The sequence below is a fragment of the Sinohyriopsis cumingii genome, chromosome 16 (assembly GCF_028554795.1).
Source record: "Sinohyriopsis cumingii isolate HCF-2022 chromosome 16, ASM2855479v2, whole genome shotgun sequence".
NCBI classification, from domain to species: domain Eukaryota; kingdom Metazoa; phylum Mollusca; class Bivalvia; order Unionida; family Unionidae; genus Sinohyriopsis; species Sinohyriopsis cumingii.
In genome coordinates this window covers 25574589-25597587 of record NC_142976.1, presented here as the reverse complement: position 1 = coordinate 25597587, position 22999 = coordinate 25574589, and the positions used below count along the sequence as shown (strand labels likewise).

Genomic DNA, 22999 nt, shown 5'->3' with positions numbered 1-22999 from the left:
CATAAAAAAAATTACTTTCCAAATTATCATGCGCCAAGAGTTAAATACAAAGATCTGACTAATCAAGCGCATGATCAAGAACATCCCATAAACTAGGCTCTCTTATGAGTTGTTATGCAACTGTTGAATGTAAATTACTTCATCAAACAAGTCGTAATAATAGTTTACTAAAACACTCTGATTATTAGGACTCCTGACACACCTATGCAGGAGAACTTTATCAAACTGAAGGGTTTTCTTGTCCAGTTCTAGCTCAGGTCTGAAGCCATCACAGCTGATTTTGAAGACAACTGGTTCTGGATTTTCCCGGACGCAACATACAACAGCATCTTCATAATTGCCAGGAATTTTGGGATAGGCCCAGATGGTTAGTTGCTGTGACTCATTCGACTTCAGCATCATGTTGGGAGGGTCAAGGAGGAATGTTTCTCCTTTGCTGTCATTAAGGAAGCAGAAGTTAATGTCGGCATCAAGCGGTGAGGTGTTCATAATTGTTATCTTCTCCATGTTTTCTGGGTATTTACCTTCCTTGAACCTAAAAATTGAATAAACATTATGTACCAATACTCTGATTATGAAATTAGGACACTAGAAATATCTATGCATTTCTGAAAGCAGATTGGTTTCCATGTAACTAATGGAGACTCCCTCTTAGAAGAAATAATAATAACAAGAATAATAATAATAATAATAATAATAATAATAATAATTTTATTATTATTATTATTATTATTTCCATCCCAGTTAAATCAGTGAGACCTTTCATTTATGGATGTTCTGAATGTATTTAACAGCACATCAGAACATGAAAGACATTTTGTGCAGAGGCTATGGACGTTAAAAGCCTTGCCCAGTGAGACTGTGGCAACTGACCCTGATCTGGACAGGATTCAAACCCACTAACCCATGCTAACTACTGTGCCACCATGACTCCCTGGATTGACAAAACACTCACCCAATGCAGCTATATTACTGACTTGTCTGCTGTCTTAAGCATTTTAAAATATCTGGGATAGACTGATCTCTAACAGTAAATGATGTTAACTTTAATTTACGGGGTTCTAGGTGGTTAAGTGGTCTAATGTGCTTGTCTTCATGGATCACATGTCTCACCTCTTGTGTTAATTCACGTTTTGGCTCAATTAATATGTGTATGTAAGAAAGCTTGCTAGTAGTTTCCAGTGGGTCAGTTGTTCTCTTCAGGATTTTCCCAGGTTCTTCCTCCACCTAATATACTGTCTGCCATGTATAGCCTCTCAAGTGCAGAAAAATGGCATTAAACCCCATAAAACACAAACCAAAATTGCATTAATTTAAAGACTGCTTTTTAAAAGATTAAAGCTGGATTTAATAACTTTGCACTTAGGGTTAACCCTGATTTTCCTTTATTGATGTCTATATTTGTCCTGAGCTGAGATATAAAAATTTCCTTTAAGTAAGCTATTTGTTTTAAATATCTGAATATTTTAAATATCTCAATTTTGACAAGGGAAGTGAATGTAAACCATTTTCAGTCAATAAACAGTACAAATGTGATGGACTGCCATTGTAAATCATCATGCTCTTTACTTCAATTTCAAATAAGAGTACCATAAACACTACATTATATGCCATCCATGAGGTAAAAATATTATTCTACTTCCTGTAAGCAAAATCTTCTTTCACTGGTCTGATCCTTGGGCAATAAAAGATGTTGTAATGCTTAGCTCCTGCACCATATCATTGATGCTAAGCAAAATGGTACATTCCATCCAATCAAATGGTACCTTCCTCATCTCAAATGCAAGCCAGCCACAAAATTTGGTCAAGGTAATGGCACAGAACTGAAGTTATTTTGCAGAAACTAGGTTCCTTCTTCCAGTCTTGGTGACCTATTAAACCCAAATTAATAGGTGTCTTGTCCCAAGTGCAAATCATCCACCACGTTTGGTCATGATTTGTTGCATAGGACTTGAGATATTTTGTTGTTACTATTTTCCTTCTTAGAGACCACCTGACCTTGACCTTTAATTTTGTAACCCCAATTTCAACAGGTGTCTTCCTTGTCATCAATGCAACCTATCAAGAATGCTAAATAATGGCATGTGGTGCACTCACAAAGTAGTTTTGTGAAAATCATTTTTCCTTCTTTCAGTCCCTGACAGTTTGACTTTCTAAATTATGACCTTAAAAATGAATAGGTGTCTTTCCTATATCAAATTCAAACCATCAATAAAATATGGTCAAAATTGGTGGTAATGAACTCAAGATATTGTGCAGAAACCATTTTCTTCTTATAGTCAATGTGAATTGGCCCTTGACCTTTTGATCCATAATCAATAAGTGTTTTTCTAAGCACAAACGAAAGCTGTTTACAAAGCTAGTAAAGCTATCTAGTATACAAATCAAGTTATTGTATGAAAACAGCTTCTCTATTTAGTCCCTGTGATCTTGACCTTGGACCTCTTGAGTATCAAACCAATAGACTTTTTCCTTGCCCTGAAACCAAAAGACTTTTTCCTTGCCCTGAAACCAATAGACTTTTTCCTTGCCCTGAATGTAAGCTATTCACCAGCTCTGATATTAGTGAATGTTAGCGAAATCTAGTTATTGTGCAGAAATGAAATAAGGAACAATCAGATGCATGGGCAAACAGACAGACATCATAACATCATACATTCCACTGTATGGCAGACATATAAAATTATCCCTACCTCCACAGCTGCACTCCCTACCATTCCCAAAAAAGCAACCAACAAGTGGTCATAATTTAAAATCTGTCATATTTTCATGGCCATATATCTTAAGTTTGGTCAGAGTATTTTAAAATGCCACTGTAATGAATTTGTATTATGTATTTCACCTTTGACCTATCCATGAGTACTAGGGGTGTGAGTCAATACAATAATGACACCCTCTTAAAAATGGCTTCCACATATGCAACATAGCTTAAAGTTTCATTAATTTTGACCCAACAGTTTAGGAGCTGTGGTAATTTACCGAAAGACATGAGACAGAGGGTATCACAATGTCACTCATACTTTTTTTAAAAAAATGTTGGAAACATAAATTTCATTTGACTTTGTATTACATGACACTTAAACTACTGGATTATTTCTTGTTAAGCTCAATAATATGAACGTCTATTCTCTGTCTAATGTATGAGATTGAACAGGACATGTACTTACTTATCACGAGATTTGCCAACAAGGAGTGGACCAAAAATAAAGGTCTCAGTGGTAAGAATGTACTTCTTGATTATAATTTCTTCTGGCTTTATGCTCTTCTGACGATGAGGAAACACAATTCTGAAAGACAATTTGAATCTCAATGACTGGGAGGATGGAAATTCAGAAATTCATTCAATAGTAATTGCATATAAAAATTAATTATTGACTATGCAGAGAAAACAGTATGATGCAATTGTTCATAGAGGCTACTGAAATTAGGAGGCACACAGAAGACCATTCACTGAAAAAGTCTCAGATCATCCCCAAGTTAATAGCCAGTATACTGGAATAATCTCTGATGGAACCTAAATTAATGGCCAGCTTAACAATGATTACCTGTAAGTTAATGGTCAGTTTAACAATCTGTTTCTCTAAATTGTTTTCAAACATTGGATTATGACAGCAAGGCTACCATATGTACTTGCTTATCAGTCAAATCAAACTGCCAAGTGCATAGGTCCAGATCTTCCATTGCATAATGCACTGGCAGTTCTAGGTCTATGCAGTTTGCTTGGAGTGGAGCAAACAATATTGACTCTGATCTGCCAGCACATTATGCAAGGGAAAATCAGAGTCTATGTTGACAGATGATGGACTCGACTTATAACAAAAATCAGTCTTTCTACCTTGGTTCACGGCTAATGGTGGGGAAAGCACAGATTCCACGGCAGTACAGTTGGTATCTTCTGCGTGTCCCCATGATCTCAAAGTTAAGTGTCTGATCAAACTGTCCTAGCTCTTCTGATGTGAATCGCAGGCGCAACAGTACCTCACCTCCTGCAGGTACAGTCCACCTGAAGACTGTCAACCTGTTGCAGAAGAAATTATTAAATCACTGGTAGCTCAAATATTAAACCTGCCCAGTAATCAACCATAACTGACTTATCATCTGATTCACAAAAAGTCACATTGTTGTATGCGGTGAAAACCTATAAGGGATTGTAAACAAATTATACAGTCATTCAATTTAAAATGGCAAGATATTCCATTTCAATTTATGACTATCTGAACTTTAAAAAGAAAGAAAGGAACAGTTTTCTGCCCAACTTCTACATTAAAAATATATTAAATATACCTCCAAAATAAACCTGCATATTGTAAATCCCTTGTACAGGGGATGTGTGAAACTATTAAACCAATTTGATCTTCATGTACATCTGATTTTACAGATGTTCTGCTAACATTTACTGAGAAAATCTTTGTCTGATAATAAACACATACCCTCTTTTAAAATTTTTTTATTTAATAATTTTTTCATTTTAAACTTTCCTATATTATTTGGTTACTTGTTTTGGTGTAAACTGTAAATTTTTTGTAAACAATGAAGGAGAATAATTCTTCAAGGAGAATAATTCTTCAAGGAGAATAATTCTTCAAGACTGAAGTAATAAAGAATATATAACATTATAGCAGATGATTTTGATAATTTCTTTTGGTATGATTTCATACAAATTGAGTTTAATAAATCAAGTTTGTCAAATATTTCAAAGAGGAAGAATACTCAAAACAGAGGAAAAACATTGTTTGCATGCAACATTTTAACAATAAGGATTACCATATATATATATGTTGTTGTTGTTGTTTAATGCCATTTTTCAGCACTCGATAGGCTATACATGGCGGCCAGTATTAACGGTGGAGGAAGAACCTGGGAAATCCCCAGAAAGAACCACCGACCCTTGAGAAGCTACTGGCAAGCTTTCTCACATACCCACTTTGGCCAAATCCAAGACTCGAACCCACACAGACAGAGGTGAGATGGCAGTGATCCGTAACGGAGAGCGCTTTAGACCACTCGGCCACTCAGGGCCCCGTGTATATATATATATATATATATATACCATTTAAGTGACAGCTGATTTAGTATTTTGACCTATTTGTAATTACAAATTACAATACTGTAATGTAGGTACTCGTAACAGTTAAAAGTAATTACAATGTATAGTTGCTGACATGTTTAATTGAAGTCATATTACCAAAATATACTGCATGTATCTCTCCATTCAAACATGTACCTATCTTAAATAGCAATGCGAATATGATAAATAATGATGTAAGTTTTCAATAAATGAACAATCAGAAGATTAAAAATTATAACTGAAAAATTACAATATATGCAACTGCAAAACTAAAATAAACACTCAAACAAAATAATGTAAAGAATGGAGCCACATTAAGACTTTGATCTATCTGAATACAGTCTGATCTGGTCCTGATTGGAATCACAATAAGACTTTAATCTATCTGAATACAGTCTGATCTGGTCATGATTGGAATCACAATAACACTTTGATCTATCTGAATACAGTCTGATCTGATCCTGATTGGAATCACAATAACACTATTGATCTATCTGAATACAGTCTGATCTGGTCCTGATTGGAATCACAATAACACTATTGATCTATCTGAATACAGTCTGATCTGGTCATGATTGGAATCACAATAACACTTTGATCTATCTGAATACAGTCTGATCTGATCCTGATTGGAATCACAATAACACTATTGATCTATCTGAATACAGTCTGATCTGGTCCTGATTGGAATCACAATAACACTATTGATCTATCTGAATACAGTCTGATCTGGTCATGATTGGAATCACAGTAACAGAAATCACAACAAAGCCAAAATTTAATCCTGGTTAAAGATCAATCCACTTTTGCTTATTCATATCTGTTTTTAACTTGCTTCTCGTCAATCTAAGGGCATCCTTTCTCCTTTCCAAATTAACAAGAGTCTTGCAAAAAACTTGTGACACCCAATTTAATAGAATTTCAGTTTAGAAACTGGAGATAACATGGGCACAAAGAAATATTAGTGACCATGAAACTATGTTCTTTATCAACAGATGTTCTTTATACTGAGATCAAAATCATAAGCATAAGAGAAGGGATCCATAAAATGTTGCCCTCTTGGACAGTTGTCCTTAATATCAAGGTCAAAATCATCATAAACATGAGAAGGGATTCATAAATTTATACTTCATAAGATAGTGTCCTTTATATGGAATAAACTATTAAGGCAGGTTTCCAAGTATATCCGACAAATGCAAGTAACTTAATATTTTGTTTTCTGAGAAAATGAAAATATCATATCAACATACAGCTGTAAGTCTAAAAAGTACCTGCTTATGCTGTCAGCCACATGTTTAATAATGTGGAAAGGTTGTTCTGCTGAGAAATGCAGCTTAATAATGGTACCAAACCAGAACATTTTGTGAAAGAAAGCAAATGCTAAGTGTTAACTTTCTAGTTTCAAAAAACAGCAAGAACAAAACTGGCTGACATGTATGGAATTTTCTGCATGACACAGTACTTAAAACAATAGCCTTAAAAATAGAATCATTCATTATTTGAATTAAAGTGTTAAACTTCGATCCTTCTTTCAAACTCATGCATACTGTCCTTGCTTTACCTATAAAACTTAAAAGAATAAACTGGTTGTTCAAATGCAGAATGAGACAGTAAAGATTATAAAACAGGGAAAACAAAAAAAAATTTGAAGTTGGAGCTCTTGTTTTTACATATACACAACCTAGGGGAGATAACTTATCTGCAATGCAAGCAAACTGAAACCCATGGCATAAAGAAACATGTTATTTGGTAATTTGTTCTCCTTTAGTATTGAACTAGTATCTTTGAAGCAGGAAAATTTCATAATTCTTCAATTTACCTAGTAAGGGTAAACAGCTCTCCTTTTTCTAACTGAGACATAAAGCAATGCATAAATGTAAATTTGAGCATTACATCCTAATTTATAACCATACTTAATCCATACACATCTCTTTGCAAGCAAGACTCATATTACAACACACTACTGGAACCTGTATGCATCTATAATTATTCTGGTATTATGTGCTCTTGATTTTGTTTAATTCTGATGCACCGTGTCTGATTTATCTTACTTTTTTTATTTTTATGCAAATGTTTGTCATTCTACTGGAAAAATGTCATTTGGATCTACTGGAAAAGCAAATCAAGGTGCACAGGTTCCAAAACTGTGTTAGAAATCTTGAAATTTTTAAAAATTCCTTTCAAATTTTGTAACTGATAAAGATAATGACCATGCTGTACCTCAAGGAGATCTTCGGCACAAAGCTTACATGCAAAAAAATAAATAATTTAAGGATGATTAAGACAAAAGAAATGAAGCTGTCAGAAGACAGCAAAGCATACCTACGCATATTTATTCAGGAAAAAAAGAGTTAAGTATTTGCAAAAACTTATGATGATCAGTACCAAGTGATGAAGACAAAATTGTGGCTGATTGAAGGTCAATTACTTTTCTATGATAGGATGATGTGTACTTCTCATGACATATAATCATATCCAGTTTAATGACTGTAAAAGCACCAGAATCCAAAGAATTCATCTAAATATAGAAGGCATGCATAATCAATGAAGTTTACAAAGTATGTCACAGTGACTCACTTGTTATGTCAACATCTTGTACTCCTTTGGATGCATGCATGTACAAAGTATCATGACTGCATAAACAATAGTATCTGAGAATGTATACATCATTACTAAGACATGGAAATTAGGTAACAGTGACCAACATTTGGTATCATGGTGTACTCTTCAAGATGAGCATATATATCTATATTCATGACTTTTAAGCTGCAGTGTCTGAGAAACTGACTTAAATGTAGAAAGTGTAAATGATCACAAGTGTGCAATATACATCAGTAACCTACTTTCCATATAGTGATGTAGTACTCACCAGGTTGCATGCACATGACTATACCAGTAAGTGTTTTAGAAACTAATCTAAATGTAAAAGATGTAGTTTGGTTAATAACATCAATGTACAGCTGAGCTACAACAACATAACTGTACTAGACACAGGTCTGAAACAGAAAAATGTTTGTGCACCATTATTTTTTAGTAAAATTTTACACCAATTACACACTGTACCACATATCAAATTTTGGTTATTTGGCAATTTTTTCCATATGTGGATCAAATTAATACGTTGATCTGCACTAGAACGATGGAATCTAATTTTACAATTTTAAATTTCTTATTTACAGAGAATAACTCTCCCTTTTCCACATGCTATACAGCCAGTAAAGCTATGACCAAATTTTAACCATAAATGTATACAATCAAATATATAGAAAATATATCATCTTTAAAGCAAAGTGTATGGAAGTCATCCACAAACATATAATTCTGAATTAAGGTCTGAATTAAGGTCCAATGGTTTGTTCATTATTGTTTATTAAAAAACACAGTCTACCCACTGATTCACATCTATGCATAGAAAAAAACTGAGAAAAAGAATGTGCCAAGTTGAACTATGATTACTATCATGATTAGTATATGTGATGCATGAAAACTTTAATTAAAAATTATGTTGTTTTTCATTTGATGGTACATGTCTAAAATGTGCCAAACAGTAATATGCAAGAGAAAAGGCAATATTATCTTGTGTGAGGATCTATAATCAAAAAAACTTTTCTGCAACACAAATTTTTACATGGAAATCAAAATATGGTAATGTTAAATACAACAACTCTGCTGAGCTAATTGTGTCCCTTTCCAACAGAATTTAATAGAATGCTATTGGCAACACAAGAATCATGTCTAATCATCATAATGTGTCATAATTACCCAACTTCAGTGTCTGACTGTGAAGTATATTATAAGTATTACACAAGAATCATGTCTAATCATCATAATGTGTCGTAATTACCCATCTTCAGTGTCTGACTGTGAAGTATATTACAAGTATTACACAAGAATCATGTCTAATCATCATAATGTGTCGTAATTACCCATCTTCAGTGTCTGACTGTGAAGTATATTACAAGTATTACACAAGAATCATGTCTAATCATCATAATGTGTCGTAATTACCCATCTTCAGTGTCTGACTGTGAAGTATATTACAAGTATTACAAAAGAATCATGTCTAATCATCATAATGTGTCGTAATTACCCATCTTCAGTGTCTGACTGTGAAGTATATTACAAGTATTACACAAGGAACCAAGTAAATTACCTTTTTACTATATACATGAATATTTTCATTACATGACAATATATTGCAATGATTCACTTTTCAGATCCAAACTAATTTTAGTGACAACACAGCAAAGATAAATGGAATGTTTATATTAGTGGTGTGGGCAAATCAATTTAAAAGTGGCAATGTGTATACTAGTTGTGTGGGCAAATCAATTTAAAAGTGGCAATGTGTATACTAGTTGTGTGGGCAAAGGAATTTTAAAAATGGCAATGTGTATACTAGTTGTGTGGACAATAAATTTTAAAAGTGGCAATGTGTATACTAGTTGTGTGGGCAAAGGAATTTTAAAAATGGCAAGGTGTATAATAGTTGTGTGGGCAAAGGAATTTTAAAAATGGCAAGGTGTAGTTAAATATAATTCTGAATAAAGACAGTAGCAGCAGTATACAAGAAATTTAATATATTTAATTTGTCAAACTTAAGTGATGTTTAAAAATTACATACAAGGAGATTTCTAGGTGTATGTTCTCAGTTGTGTTCAGAACACTGAAATATCACTGCAATTTCAAATGCAAAAATGTGAACTGCAGCATTAAAAAAAAAAAAACAACTACAACCAAACTATGTAAAGTTATACAATTCTAAATTTATTCAAGCAGACACTGTGTGACACTGAGTTGTTTTTTTTTCATACTCAGTTTTTTTTATAGAAATACAAGTGTTTTAGCAAAATAGCTGTTGTGAACAATACTTACTTCACTGGTTTATTATCTCCAGTAGTTAGCGCTTCACCAGCAGTACTGTAAGAAGCAAAATCCAACATATCGGACATAAACAAAGAGGTTAGATACAAGCTCAACACTACTACCATACAACTACCACATGCAATCATATCTAAGAAACTACTACAATTGCCAACAACAAAATTTCTTCAAAAATGTGTTAACAAATGTAAGTTGTATTTACAGTCTAGTAATGCTGCAGTATGTTTTCCAGGATATTGTTATTTATTAAGCAAAGACAGCTTATTGCTTTGATGGATCTACAGTGAATTCTGTATCCAAAATATCACCAGGTTTTTTATTTTTTTTACATCATCTTGTGAGACACAGAATTAAATAACTACCAAAGTAATTTAGATTCTGCAACATATCTAAAGGTTTCCAATATAAAATTTGATATATTCCACTCTGTAAACAGAACTGAATGCACCAAAGTCATTCCTGAAAATCTTAACTTAGAAAACATGTGGGCATTACTACAATGTGATTAACAGTCTCTGCCAATGACCATGTTCTCAAAAAAAGAAGTAAATAATAGATAGTGACAATAGAGCTAAAATACTAAATGACAAGGACAGATTTTCAAGTCCAATTATCCTCCCTTTTAGACATCTTTTTTTATGAAAGACTTTTATTTGCTATTTAAACAAATTCTACCACCACAGCTTTATATTCATTATTTTTTGGTCATTCAATAAAACACTTTTTAGGGGACAAAATTATTAAATTTAACAAACAATAAGTTTCTAAAAGCATACAAAACTTATCAATTACTTTAATGACAACCATACTAACCTAAATATTTTAAAGTGATATTGATTACAAAAATCAAACTTAATTCTTCTTATTCTGTGGACTTTTTTAATTCACCCTACAGCAAGATACTATAAAGAAAATTCATTGCAGATACGTAGATATTACAATTCCATTTTATACAGTTCTACAATGAATATTAGTCCCTATACATGCTTTGGACAATGAAATAACAAATTGTTTTCTCTCCAATTTCCATATGAAATGTTTTATAACTGAAAGTATGAGTAAAGGTAGAAGAACAACTGTGACCCTCCGGCAAGTAATTTTTGGCATCAGTTTTTCAAGCAGGTGAATATAACATGCAGAACATTTCATACATAACATGCTTATTAAAGGATTTATGCCTAGCTACAGTTATGTCATAAGATGCTGGTCACTGGATCTCTGCTTAGTTACAATTATATCAAACATGCAAGGTCACTGGATCTCTGTTTAGTTATAATAATATCAAACATGCAAGGTTACTGGATCTCTGTTTAGTTACAATTATATCAAACATACAAGGTTACTGGATCTCTGTTTAGTTATAATAATATCAAACATGCAAGGTCATTGGATCTCTGCTTAGCTACAATTATATCAAACATGCAAGGTCATTGGATCTCTGCTTAGTTACAATTATATCAAACATGCAAGGTCATTGGATCTCTGCTTAGTTACAATTATATCAAACATGCAAGGTCATTGGATCTCTGCTTAGTTACAATTATATCAAACATGCAAGGTCAAAACAATGGTGGTAACAACAGACAGTCATATCTTAGATATATAATAATTAAGAATGAATAAACCCAGATTAAGCATGAATCAACATAAAGGATCAATTCTATTCTATTGCAAAAACAAACATTATTAAAGAGACATAATTTACCATTAGTTATTGAAAGTGGTTGTCATTCGCAGCATTTCTTGAATTATATTATTGTTTTCACTTCATGATAAACTTGATTATTCATTCTTATGTATAATTAATTAATGATGAAATGCTAAGATTTTTTAAAATTATGATATGATTCTTGTATTTAAAAAACTGGTATTGATTGATAGAATGGTAAATGAAGAAAAGTGTTTAGGATATTCAATATAATTTTAAAGCAAGCATAAAAACAATCATACTACATATTTTTGTACATTCATAGATAAAAAAAACAACCTGATGTTCTCAAATCAACCCTGAAAAAACTGAATATCTGAGATTTAACTGTACTGTGTTTTCCTGCAATTATGCATATTCTAAACATGCACTACACTTAGCTGATTAGCAAACTCAGAAGATATAAAATTCATTTTTGATTTATTTCTCAACAGTCTGCCTAATGACCCCAAGACACCCCAAAACTATCCAAAATACCACAAGAATGTCCCAAGCACACCTAGGGTACCCAGAATACATGTACGCAAATTAAATAAAAACAAAAAAGAAGGACTACTTTTAGGTCTTGTTGACAAAATTAGAGAATTTTCTGCATTATCTAATTATCAAATAAGATTGGTAGATATTCTTCCCTTGTGAATAATTGCCAAAGGAAAGGATCTTCTGGTCTTAGTACAGTCAAGGCAAGAGATATGAAAAATTTTAAAAGAAATAACTCTTTTAAAAAAATCACATAGAAATACAATTATGTCTGACAAATTTAACATAATGTAATGAAACATCTGAGTTTTGCAATGTTCTCTCTCTCTCTTGGATTTTTTTAATAATGTTTCAAGATAATTAAAAGTGAACAAATTCTAAGTAAACTAATTTCATATAGGAAAAAAATGTGCACTTAATTTCAGAAATTCTTTAATAGCTCTTTTATAATTTTGAGTATTCAGTTACTTTGTTGTCCATCTGGTATTAATTTATCTATATGTAACAGAATGCTCTTATTCAGTTCCTAGAATCAAATGCATGAATGAAAACTCTTTTATCACTGTGTGTAACTAGGTAATCAGCTTAAAAACATTTCCTGGATTTTGAATTGTCAGTTCGTATGTATTCAATATTAAATTCAATGATTTATGTTCATGAAAAAGGAATTTCAACTGTAAAACATATTTTGAGGTGTCTTGCTTTTTTTCAAGGGTCATGAAGTGATAAGTCATTTCTTTTTCCAGTCGTATGTTTTTTAAATACCACATTAACTGTACCCCAAGACATAGGTACAACAACAAAGTTATGCAAATCTTTACATACATACATAAAATCTTTGATAAAAAAGATCAAAGTGTGGCACACATTACACAACAGAAAACAGTTTTTACTATCAAACCCCACACAAATGTGAATCAACCACCTATATTTGTGTACTTTACAACAACTACTCTATAAAATTCACACAAAGACCTGCCCTAAACCTCGTGAATATTATTTGTATTCTACTCTACTAAAACTCTAAATATGAAACATTAGAATATTATTCCCAACCAACCTGATACCATCCGTATCAAAATTTGGGGTTGTTGCCCCAGGAGGAGGTGATGGCGGCAAGATTGAATTTCGTCTGGAACCTTTTGATGTCTGCCTTTTCTCAGCACTCTTTTTGCGCTCCTTGTCCTTACCATCCTTTTTAGTATCAGCCTCAGCTTTTTTGTCCTTCCCTTTGCCCTTGGTTGGAGTAGTGTGATCTTCCTTCCCTTTGTCCGGTGTGACAGACTTTTCTTCATCTACTTCTGGCTCCTTTGTCTCCACCACACCAATGTTCCTATAATCATGAAAATGAAATGACTCTACCTATCCAAAATCCTGAAATCTCTGTATTTGCTTGACATGTTCAGCAGATCAAAGGCTTTAACTGATACATTCTAAGCAACCAGACATTGGTCCTAGGAGTTCTCAAATATAGTTATATCACCTTGTCTTTGATTTGTTTATGCATTAAACTGCCAAATAATCACCTTAATTAAGTAATATTCAAAGGTCACAGGGCTATATTTACACATACGTGGTGCCAACTAGGCTTGTTTGGTAATTGACAAAAAAGATATGAAAGCTTATCTCCTGGGCTTATCAAAAGAACCTATAATTTCCCTAAGATCTCTCCTATATGTGGTTTCTGTAGTTTTGTGTCAGCACATGATACTCTTACAATATATCTGAAAACAATGCCTGAATTAAAAAAGAAAGATATTAGTAACAACAAACTAATTTTTATTTCAATCCTCCAAAACAAAGGACATACACTGACCCCTCACAAGGATTACTTAGTAAAGGAAAAGGCTCAGACACCGGCCAGGGGAGTATAAGCCTTAGGAAAAAAGATAGGGTTAGGTTCGAGACAGAACCCCAATTCAAAGTTATATAAAATGTTCTCTCAAAATTATTTTTTATTTTTCAAGAATACACACAACAATAGACTGTGGTGAGAAAACATACAGGCATAAAAGCTTTCATAATCTTTTGAAACAAGTGGGTACTCTCAAAGCCAGCCACCTTAATTATAGGTGGAGAGCAGAGAGGGGTCGATACCAATAAACCTCCAAAACTTATTGGAGGACCTATCAAATAAAACTTTACCAGAAATGCCTTTCAAATTGGTGTTATGATTTTTCATAATAGTAATTTAACTTGCTGTCAATTAATAATTAATTTTTTAAAACAACATAAAATACTGGTGTTGGGTGAAATTATACGGTATAGTTCTCACAAAATAAATTTTTCTTTTTATTTATATAATTCGGTACATCAATGTTTTCTTTTTGTTGCAACTTGTTTTATCTCCTTTTAATGTTTGCATATTAAATTTCACAATATAAGGCAACCAAGTAAATCTTCTTGGAAAAAATGTCTGGCAAGAGCTATTAGAATTTTAGGATCCCTGTTGCTTATATATGACCTTTGTAGCCAAATGGTTTCTGAGATATAGCATTTCTCAGACAACTTGCTTAAAAATTTGAAATTTGGAATTCATTGCCAAAAACTGTATAAACATTCATTTCTATTCTTTGTTTCAAGATGGAGACAAATACAGAATTTTTTTCCAAAAGAATGAGTAACATCACCTAAAATACATGTGGCGCTTATGTATATTTTTGCATGATGTATATACAGTATCAATTACAGCAATTAAAGGGATGCATTTATTAAATGCTTAATCCATCTTATATATAAACAGTATCAATTACAGCAATTAAAGGGATGCATTTATTAAATGCTTAATCCATCTTATATATATCTATATATCTATATATCTATATATATATATATATATATATATATATATATAACTTTTGTATGATTGCCCTGAAATTAGAGTGACCATAAGGTATCCTTATTGTAACTATAATTTCCAATTCCAATACATGACATATAATTCAAACTCAGATTTTGCAATTTCAATAGCACAAACTTCAAGAACAAAATTCAAATTCATAATATGCAATTACAAACTTGCATACTTCATGAAACATATTTCAAATACATTTTTCAGTATTTCATTACTGCACACTTCACAAAACATAATTCAAATTCAAATTCACAATTCCAGTACTGAATAATTCAGGAATGTAACTCATATTCATAATCTGCAATTCAATTACTGGGTGAAATTCAATTACTGGGTGAAATTCAGTTCATTTTACTTTTATAAAGATACATTAAGATTAAAATGAACTGAATTTCACTCAGTAAATAGCAAGAACATAGTTGAAAAGAAAAACATGCTTCATTAATATTCATCTTCACATTTACACTCTTGACCCAAACTTACAGAGTAAGTGAAGTGAAAGACATTACTGATCCAGCTTCAGGATCAATTGTAGACCCAAACATTTTTGGGAGTGGATCACCTTCCACCCCCTTTTGAAAATTAAGCAAACAATGTAAGGCTTGAACATAAATGGTACATTATGATACAGCTGATTGTTCAGTGCAATGTTTTAAAATTTCGGATGATTGATGCAATGGCGTGTCCTAGTACAAACTCTGTTGCTTATAAAGTATTCAAGTTAATAATGAAGAATATTCATTATCTACTGGATCCTGTGTACGAAGCATTAAGTATACTGTATCTTGAATTCAGAATCTCATATCTATTACTGCAACTGTATGTATGTATGTATATATATATATATATATATATATATATACACACACACCCACACAGACACACAAACACACACACACATATACACAAATACTTACGGATCATCAGGAGAGGAGGCAACAAACAAATATCTCCCTCCAAACTCACAAACAGGAGGGGCTCTCCTCTTGACAGGATAGGGGACAACAGCAAAATCAGCTGGAGGGGGTATGGGTGGTCCCTTGGGTCCTAGACCAAGTCCATCCAGTACCTGTAACATAATAAGTGCCATCATGTGTCAATAATATTTTAGATATCCAATTAAATACAAGAAAAATGAGACCCTTGTACAAATTTAACAGACGTTATGACAGCTTCTATGAGTATCTCCATTCACATTATATTTAGTTCCATTATGTGTTGATATATTAAATTAAAGTAGTTTTGTAGCATGTATATTGGATGATACAAATGGTATTCAACTAGTAAAATAAACTGGACCAGAATGCAATGCTTTCAGTTTCTTGAAGGAGGATTTTCTTTCTTTTTTGAAAATATGGGTACAATCTAGAAATAAAGATTTTGATATCATTATCATCAAAATAATATTCTGGTCCTGTCTGTCCATCAAAGAAAGTTCAGTAGTTCAAATGTACAAAAAGTACCTAATGTAGACAACTGTACAAAGAGTAACTTATGTAAGCAACTGTACAAAACATACTATATGTAGGTAATTGTACAAAAAGTACCTTGTGTAGGCAATAGTACAAAAAGTACCTTATGTAAACTACTAAACAAAAAAAAAACCTTGTGTAGGCAATTGTACAAAAAACTACCTCATGTTGGCAACTGTAAAAAAGTACATTATGTTGACAACTACAAAAAAGTACCTTATAGAGATTATTGTATGAAAAGTACCTTATGTAGACAATTGTGAAAAAAAAAGTACATCATGTAGACAACTGTACAAAAGTACCTTATGTAGACCACTGTATGAAAAGTATGTTATGTAGACAATTGTACAAAAAGTACTTTATGTAGACAATCGTACAAAAAAGTATGTTATGTAGACAATTGTACAAAAAGTATATTATGTAGACAATTGTACAAAAGTATATTATGTAGACAATTGTACAAAAGTATATTATGTAGACAATTGTGCAAAAGTACATTATGTAGACAACTGTACAAAAGTACATTATGTAGACAATTGTACAAAAAGTACATTATGTAGACAATTGTACAAGTACCTTACATAGGCAATTCTATAAAAAGTACCTTATGTAGACAAATACATCTTGGTAAGCATGTTTGTATATACAGATAACCTTATTAGATTTTCATGTCACTAAAACAATTTTTCAATTTTAAAGTTTCTGAACTTTTTTGGTTCAGACTTTTAGATAAAAACCACTTGAAAAAGATAAGTAAATTAAATAGGCATGTTTTTATCCATAATGTAGATGGTCTGATTAGATTTCATGTCTCTAATGCAATTTTCCTTCTTCTAAAACTTCTGACACTTTCTTGATTTAGCATGACGGAGTCAACACTAACAGACAATAAGTAATCAAAGCTGGTAGTCTACATGTTTCTATGAATATGCACTGCTTAGTGCCATACAAGACAAAAATTTTTTTACACATACAAAGATGATAATAAGAGTCCAGCAATAATTCTTTTTCAATATAATAATTTAAATTACAGTAAAACATTGATTATTCTGAAACAATGAAGGACACATATTTTTCTGGATAAGTGGTTGTCTAGATCAATCAAATTGTAGCAGTCCCAAAAGTTTTCTTTCAAATCAGTGTGTGAGTTGTGGGAAGTTTTGTCACTATTTTGAAGCTTACATATCTGCCTCAAAACTGTAGCTGACCTGATTAGATTTCTTGTCAATAAACAGTTTTTTCATTTTACATAAATTTTCAACCCTTTGGACTTGGAAATTCTTTGCCTGCATCTGCAACATACATGCTTCTCAAAAAACAAATCTAGTTCTTCTCAGTATTATTACCTCTGCTAATGAGGGTAATTTTCCGGACTCCAAGATTTTGTTGCCTGGTGACTGACTCTTATCAAAAACATCGATAACGATATGAGGAATGCCAATTGTAGTTTTCTCTTCTTTTTCTGGGGTCCCATCTGTGCCGTCACCATCCTGAGCATCCTCGCCTTCAGCAGCCATTTTGGCAGCCTCAGCAGCCTGGAAAAAAATAATAATTTGTCTTTTTCTATTCTTAAAAAGGATTAACACAGTCTTTATGATGAAGCATTCATGCTAAAAACAAACACTGTCGTCTTTTTGCATAATGAGACCAACAATTACAACTACTTGTGGTATTCAGGCCCCGAGTGGCCGAGAGGTCTAAAGCGATCTCCGTTATGGATCACTGCCATCTCACCTCTGTCTGCGTGGGTTCGAGTCTCAGATTCGGCCAATGTGGGTATGTGAGAAAGCTTGCCAGTAGCTTCTCATGGTTTGGTGGTTCATTCCGGGGTTTTTCTCGGTTCTTCCTCCACCATTAATACTGGCCGCCATGTATAACCTATCATGTGCTGAAAAATGGCGTTAAACCCTTCAACAACAACAACAACAACTTGTGGTATTATTGAGAATTATTAGGAACTTTTTTCTATCTTTCTGAAGGAAAGTGAGGACTTGTTGACATAAACAAAAACATTTATGTTCTCCATATTGATTACAGTATTTCTTCTTTGATAAACATGAGGTCCACCACGATATATTCGGAAAAAAAATAATTTGCATGTCCCATCTAAACTCAAAATTTACTACAATTTAATAATTTTCTAAAGTGGGGATGAACTTAATATTGAACAATCGGACTTTCAGCAAACTGAGCTGGATCAGGGTATGAACTACTTAAGAATAAAAAAAAACAGACAAACACTGACTAATTGCAATTTTCCATGAAAAGGTGTTTTAACCTTAAATTTTTTGAAATGCTTTGAGGACCAGGTGTTTTAACTTTAAGTTTTCCTTTGCATTTGATGGACAAGGTGTTTTAACTTTTAGTTTTCCAAGATGTTTTTGAGGACAAGGCTTTTTAACTTTAAGTTTTCCTTTGCATTTGATGGACAAAGTGTTTTAACCTTGAAAATTGTTTGCTTCTCTGATTTGTCATAATGTCATCTTCTCTGCAAGTTTTCAACTGACAAGAGAAATCAACATGCTGAAATATTTCTTGTCATAATGTCATCATCTCTACAAGTTTTCAACTGACAAGAGAAATCAACATGCTGAAATATTTCTTGTCATAATGTCATCTTCTCTACAAGTTTTCAACTGACAAGAGAAATCAACATGCTGAAATATTTCTTGTCATAATGTCATCATCTCTACAAGTTTTCAACTGACAAGAGAAATCAACATGCTGAAATATTTCTTGTCATAATGTCATCTTCTCTACAAGTTTTCAACTGACAAGAGAAATCAACAAGCTGAAATATTTCTTTGACTTTTTAACATATTATATTACCTCTCTTGCTAGTCTTTCAGCATTTTCCTTCTCAATCTGTTTTTGTCTTTCTCTCTCAGCTTTCTCTTTATCATGTTTGTCAACTGAAAAATAAAGAATCAAAAATTAAGTTTGCATAACTCTATATAAAACACTGATGTCAATTGCTAATTGACAATCCCCAAACTAAACCTTTCGGACCATCCATCCCATGTTGTTCAGCTGGTTACTTGCCAATCTTGTCAGGTAACATGTGAACCATTATATAATCATACCAAATATAATAAGATTGTTTAAGCGGGAACATGATTTCCAAACAGTTTGACATGTAAACAGTTTCTGCTAAATAAGATGTATCAATTCAATGTGTAATAACTGTATTATTTTTCATCCAGTATGTCTGAAATTTCTTTAGCAACAGAAAGCACCTCTCTTAAATAAAGTGATAACATTTTCAAAACGAAATTTATTGGTTTTACAAAAATGACATGATCATGTGTAGGCATGTATATCTTGGTTCCAGCAATTGTCAGTTACACTAAGTTTAAATGCACTGTGAAAACTTCATACTGGTATCTATTTCATACAGCTGATTAGAAGCTCCCCTGGACTGGACCTTAACAAAAAAATCTTTCCAAAACATGTTTCAGTCATAACTTTTTATATGTAACCTTATACAAAGGTGAAATATACCAACATTTATTCTTGCTTAAGTCCTTGCTTGGTTGATAGAGTTTGTCACTGGTACTATTCAATTACATTACAAATTCAAAAGTTACAGCAGAACATTAAAAAAAAAAAAACATGCAAAACTTACTTAGTTTAGTTATTTCTGTGTGTGAGCTATCCCTTGATCTGTCCCATCACATATAACTGGTTGGACTATAGGGGTGCCTTGATCCGTCCTAGCACATATAGCTAGTTGGACTATTGGGATGCCCCTCCTAATTTTATGGTTACCTAAAGGCATTATTTTCTATTTAGTGAGTCTGCATTTGGTGGAGGTTCTTACTTTCCACAAGTGCCAAGTTTTAGGTTTTGGAGTCTAAGTTCTGTACTCCCCTCCTCTCCAGTACGTAGGTCGGAAGGGGGTTGGTTTCAATCCTTTGTCTCCACAAGGCAGTTTGCTAGTGACCCTTACCTTTGGGTCTAAGTCAAAGCTTTTGCTTAGTTTAGTTATTTACATTTTGTCAATGATTAAATACAGCAACCTGTCAGACTCTCATATCATAAATTAAGCATAGTTAAAATCATAGGCAGCCACAAAAGCCCTATCTTTTCATGGACGCTTTTTGTCTACTTCACAAGAAACACTATCAGACAGGTAAACAATAGTTAAATAAACTTACATGCATTAACAGCAATGAACTTTGTTTAATCTGACAAGATTTTTCAAGAGGGGGTTTCCTTAGGAAAGACTTTTGATTGACCAAAGAAAATTTATACAGATTCTGAACAAAGCAATTCACACACAAGCACACACACACACAAACACAAAATTGTATGCAGGCACACATACATACACATATACAAGCACACTTATAATTCTAAAATATTTATTCAAGATTTAGCACTCCCTCACAATAATATACTTTGTTATAACTTGGTTCCTTTTATAAGTAAGTATGGTTGTCCCGTTTCATAATGAAGTCCACAATTTTTAGGCATATTAGTACTTCATTAAAAGGTGTCCCACAAGGCAGTATACTTTAATTCTCCCATGGTAAGCTTTATAATGATAGAGTACTGCATTATCATTTGCAAATTACATATTTTTCATTTCATCAATAGTGTTTAAAAATATTAAGGTAATGCAAATCATAACACCAGATCATATCATGCATGAAACATCTAACTTGTGCGATTTAGCATAACTCCTTGAATCAAGATATTCTTTTTTTCTTAAAAATGAAGGCAAATTTCAGGATCAGAAGTTATACAATGCACATTAAAGTCTATGTCAAAGGGAGATAACCATAACTTCATACTCAAATCAAATTTTTATTCACTATATTCTTTCTTAGGCTGCAGCTTTGCAGATATACATACATATAAACAAATGATGATCCATAAACACATAATACTTGACTAGATAAAATGAACAGTGCTAAGTTGGAATGCAAAAAGGCAGCATAATAAATGACACCTGGGGATCAAGGTAAGTGCTGTAGTTATCATCAATGATTACCATATAAATTCATTTATATGACGAGTCCAACTGCAAACTGCACAGACACAGGTCGGTCATTGAATAATGCACCAGAAAATCTGGGTATGTGCAGTTTATTAGAAGTAATCAGTAGAACAAACAACATACACCCTGATTTGCTGGTGCATTGTGTTAAGAATGATCAGGATTTATGTTGTTTGCATGTGTGTGTCATTTGGAATTTTAATGTAGCTTTGACAATTTCAGTCATATCTCTATGATATCTCCATTGTGGCAGTTAATAGTTAATAGTAATGTCTAGCACTGGGGCATCAGGCCAAAGACACGTGGTATCATGACCCACTGAATCATATTATCCTGACACCAGGTCAGCCAGTCTTAACACTAACTTCTTAAATTCTAAGCACCAAGCAAGGCAGCTGCAAGCACCATTTTTATAAGTCTTTGGTATGACTCAGCCATGGTTCGAACCTGTGATCTTCCACAACTAAAGTGGACAATCTAACCACTTAGGCCACTACAGCAATATATGTTGTTTGCAGTTGAATCTGACTCATATGCAAGTATATATGGTATGCATTGATAAATTATATTTTGGACAGTTTGAAAGAGCATATATGTATATATTTTATTCAGCACTTGCTGTTATCTTAGAGTACGAAAGTTCTGATGTGTGAACACCGAAGGGCAAGTGGCCTAGTTGGTTCATAGCCAAAAGCTATTGCAGTGAATCATTACAACCATGATTGTCTTCCCCACACCTGTTTGTTGTTGTTGTTGTTGTTGTAGGGTTTAACGCCATTTTTCAGCACACGATAGGCTATACATGGCGGCCAGTATTAATGGTGGAGGAAGAACCCGGGAAATCCCCGGAAAGAACCACCGACCCATGAGAAGCTACTGGCAAGCTTTCTCACATACCCACAATGGCTGAATCCGAGACTCGAACCCATGCAGACAGAGGTAAGATGGCAGTGATCCATAACAGAGAGCGCTTTAGACCACTTGGCCACTCGGGGCCCCCACACCTGTTTGAAAAATGTGCTAAGAATTGTAACATCAATAACAAATACCCTTGGTTTTCACAGACCAGCATTACCCCATTTAAATTAAGCATAAAGCGTCATTCATTAGCCACGTAATAAGTTTACCATGAACCATACCACAATTAAAGTATGTGAGGCTGGGTATACAGAGCAGACTTAACAGACTTCAACTCCAGCCAAAATAAGGCTATAAGACAGAAATTATAACCATCATATTGAAAAAGACAAATTCCGAAATAAATTGATGAAATCTACGGAAAAAAGTTGAAGTACTGGAAGAAGTTAAAGCAGAGATGATATCAGAAATTACCATATTTACTCATTTAGAAGTTGAGTCCAACTGCAAACAACAAAGATCCTGATCTGCTGTAGCATAATGCACTTGCAGATCAGATTCTATATTGTTTGTTTTACAGATTATTCCTAACAAATGCACAGACCCAGATCTGCTGGCACATAATGCGATGGCAGATCTAGTCTGTACATTTTGCAGTTGGACTCAACTTTTA

At 33.1% G+C, this 22999-nt stretch overlaps 1 protein-coding gene across 1 annotated transcript in view; it reads right to left on the bottom strand.

Annotated features, from left to right (window-relative positions):
* LOC149780098 (axonemal central pair apparatus protein HYDIN-like) overlaps positions 1 to 22999 on the bottom strand; it is a 240483-nt gene that overhangs the window by 80838 nt on the left and 136646 nt on the right. Inside the window, exons 50-58 of the mRNA XM_089936859.1 lie at positions 19296 to 19378; positions 17813 to 18001; positions 15912 to 16063; positions 13201 to 13473; positions 9944 to 9988; positions 7289 to 7312; positions 3836 to 4018; positions 3168 to 3287; positions 203 to 535 (exon numbers count right to left, since the gene is read on the bottom strand). Coding sequence (XP_089792985.1) covers positions 203 to 535; positions 3168 to 3287; positions 3836 to 4018; positions 7289 to 7312; positions 9944 to 9988; positions 13201 to 13473; positions 15912 to 16063; positions 17813 to 18001; positions 19296 to 19378 — 1402 coding nt within the window. The remainder of the gene's footprint in view (positions 1 to 202; positions 536 to 3167; positions 3288 to 3835; positions 4019 to 7288; positions 7313 to 9943; positions 9989 to 13200; positions 13474 to 15911; positions 16064 to 17812; positions 18002 to 19295; positions 19379 to 22999) is intronic.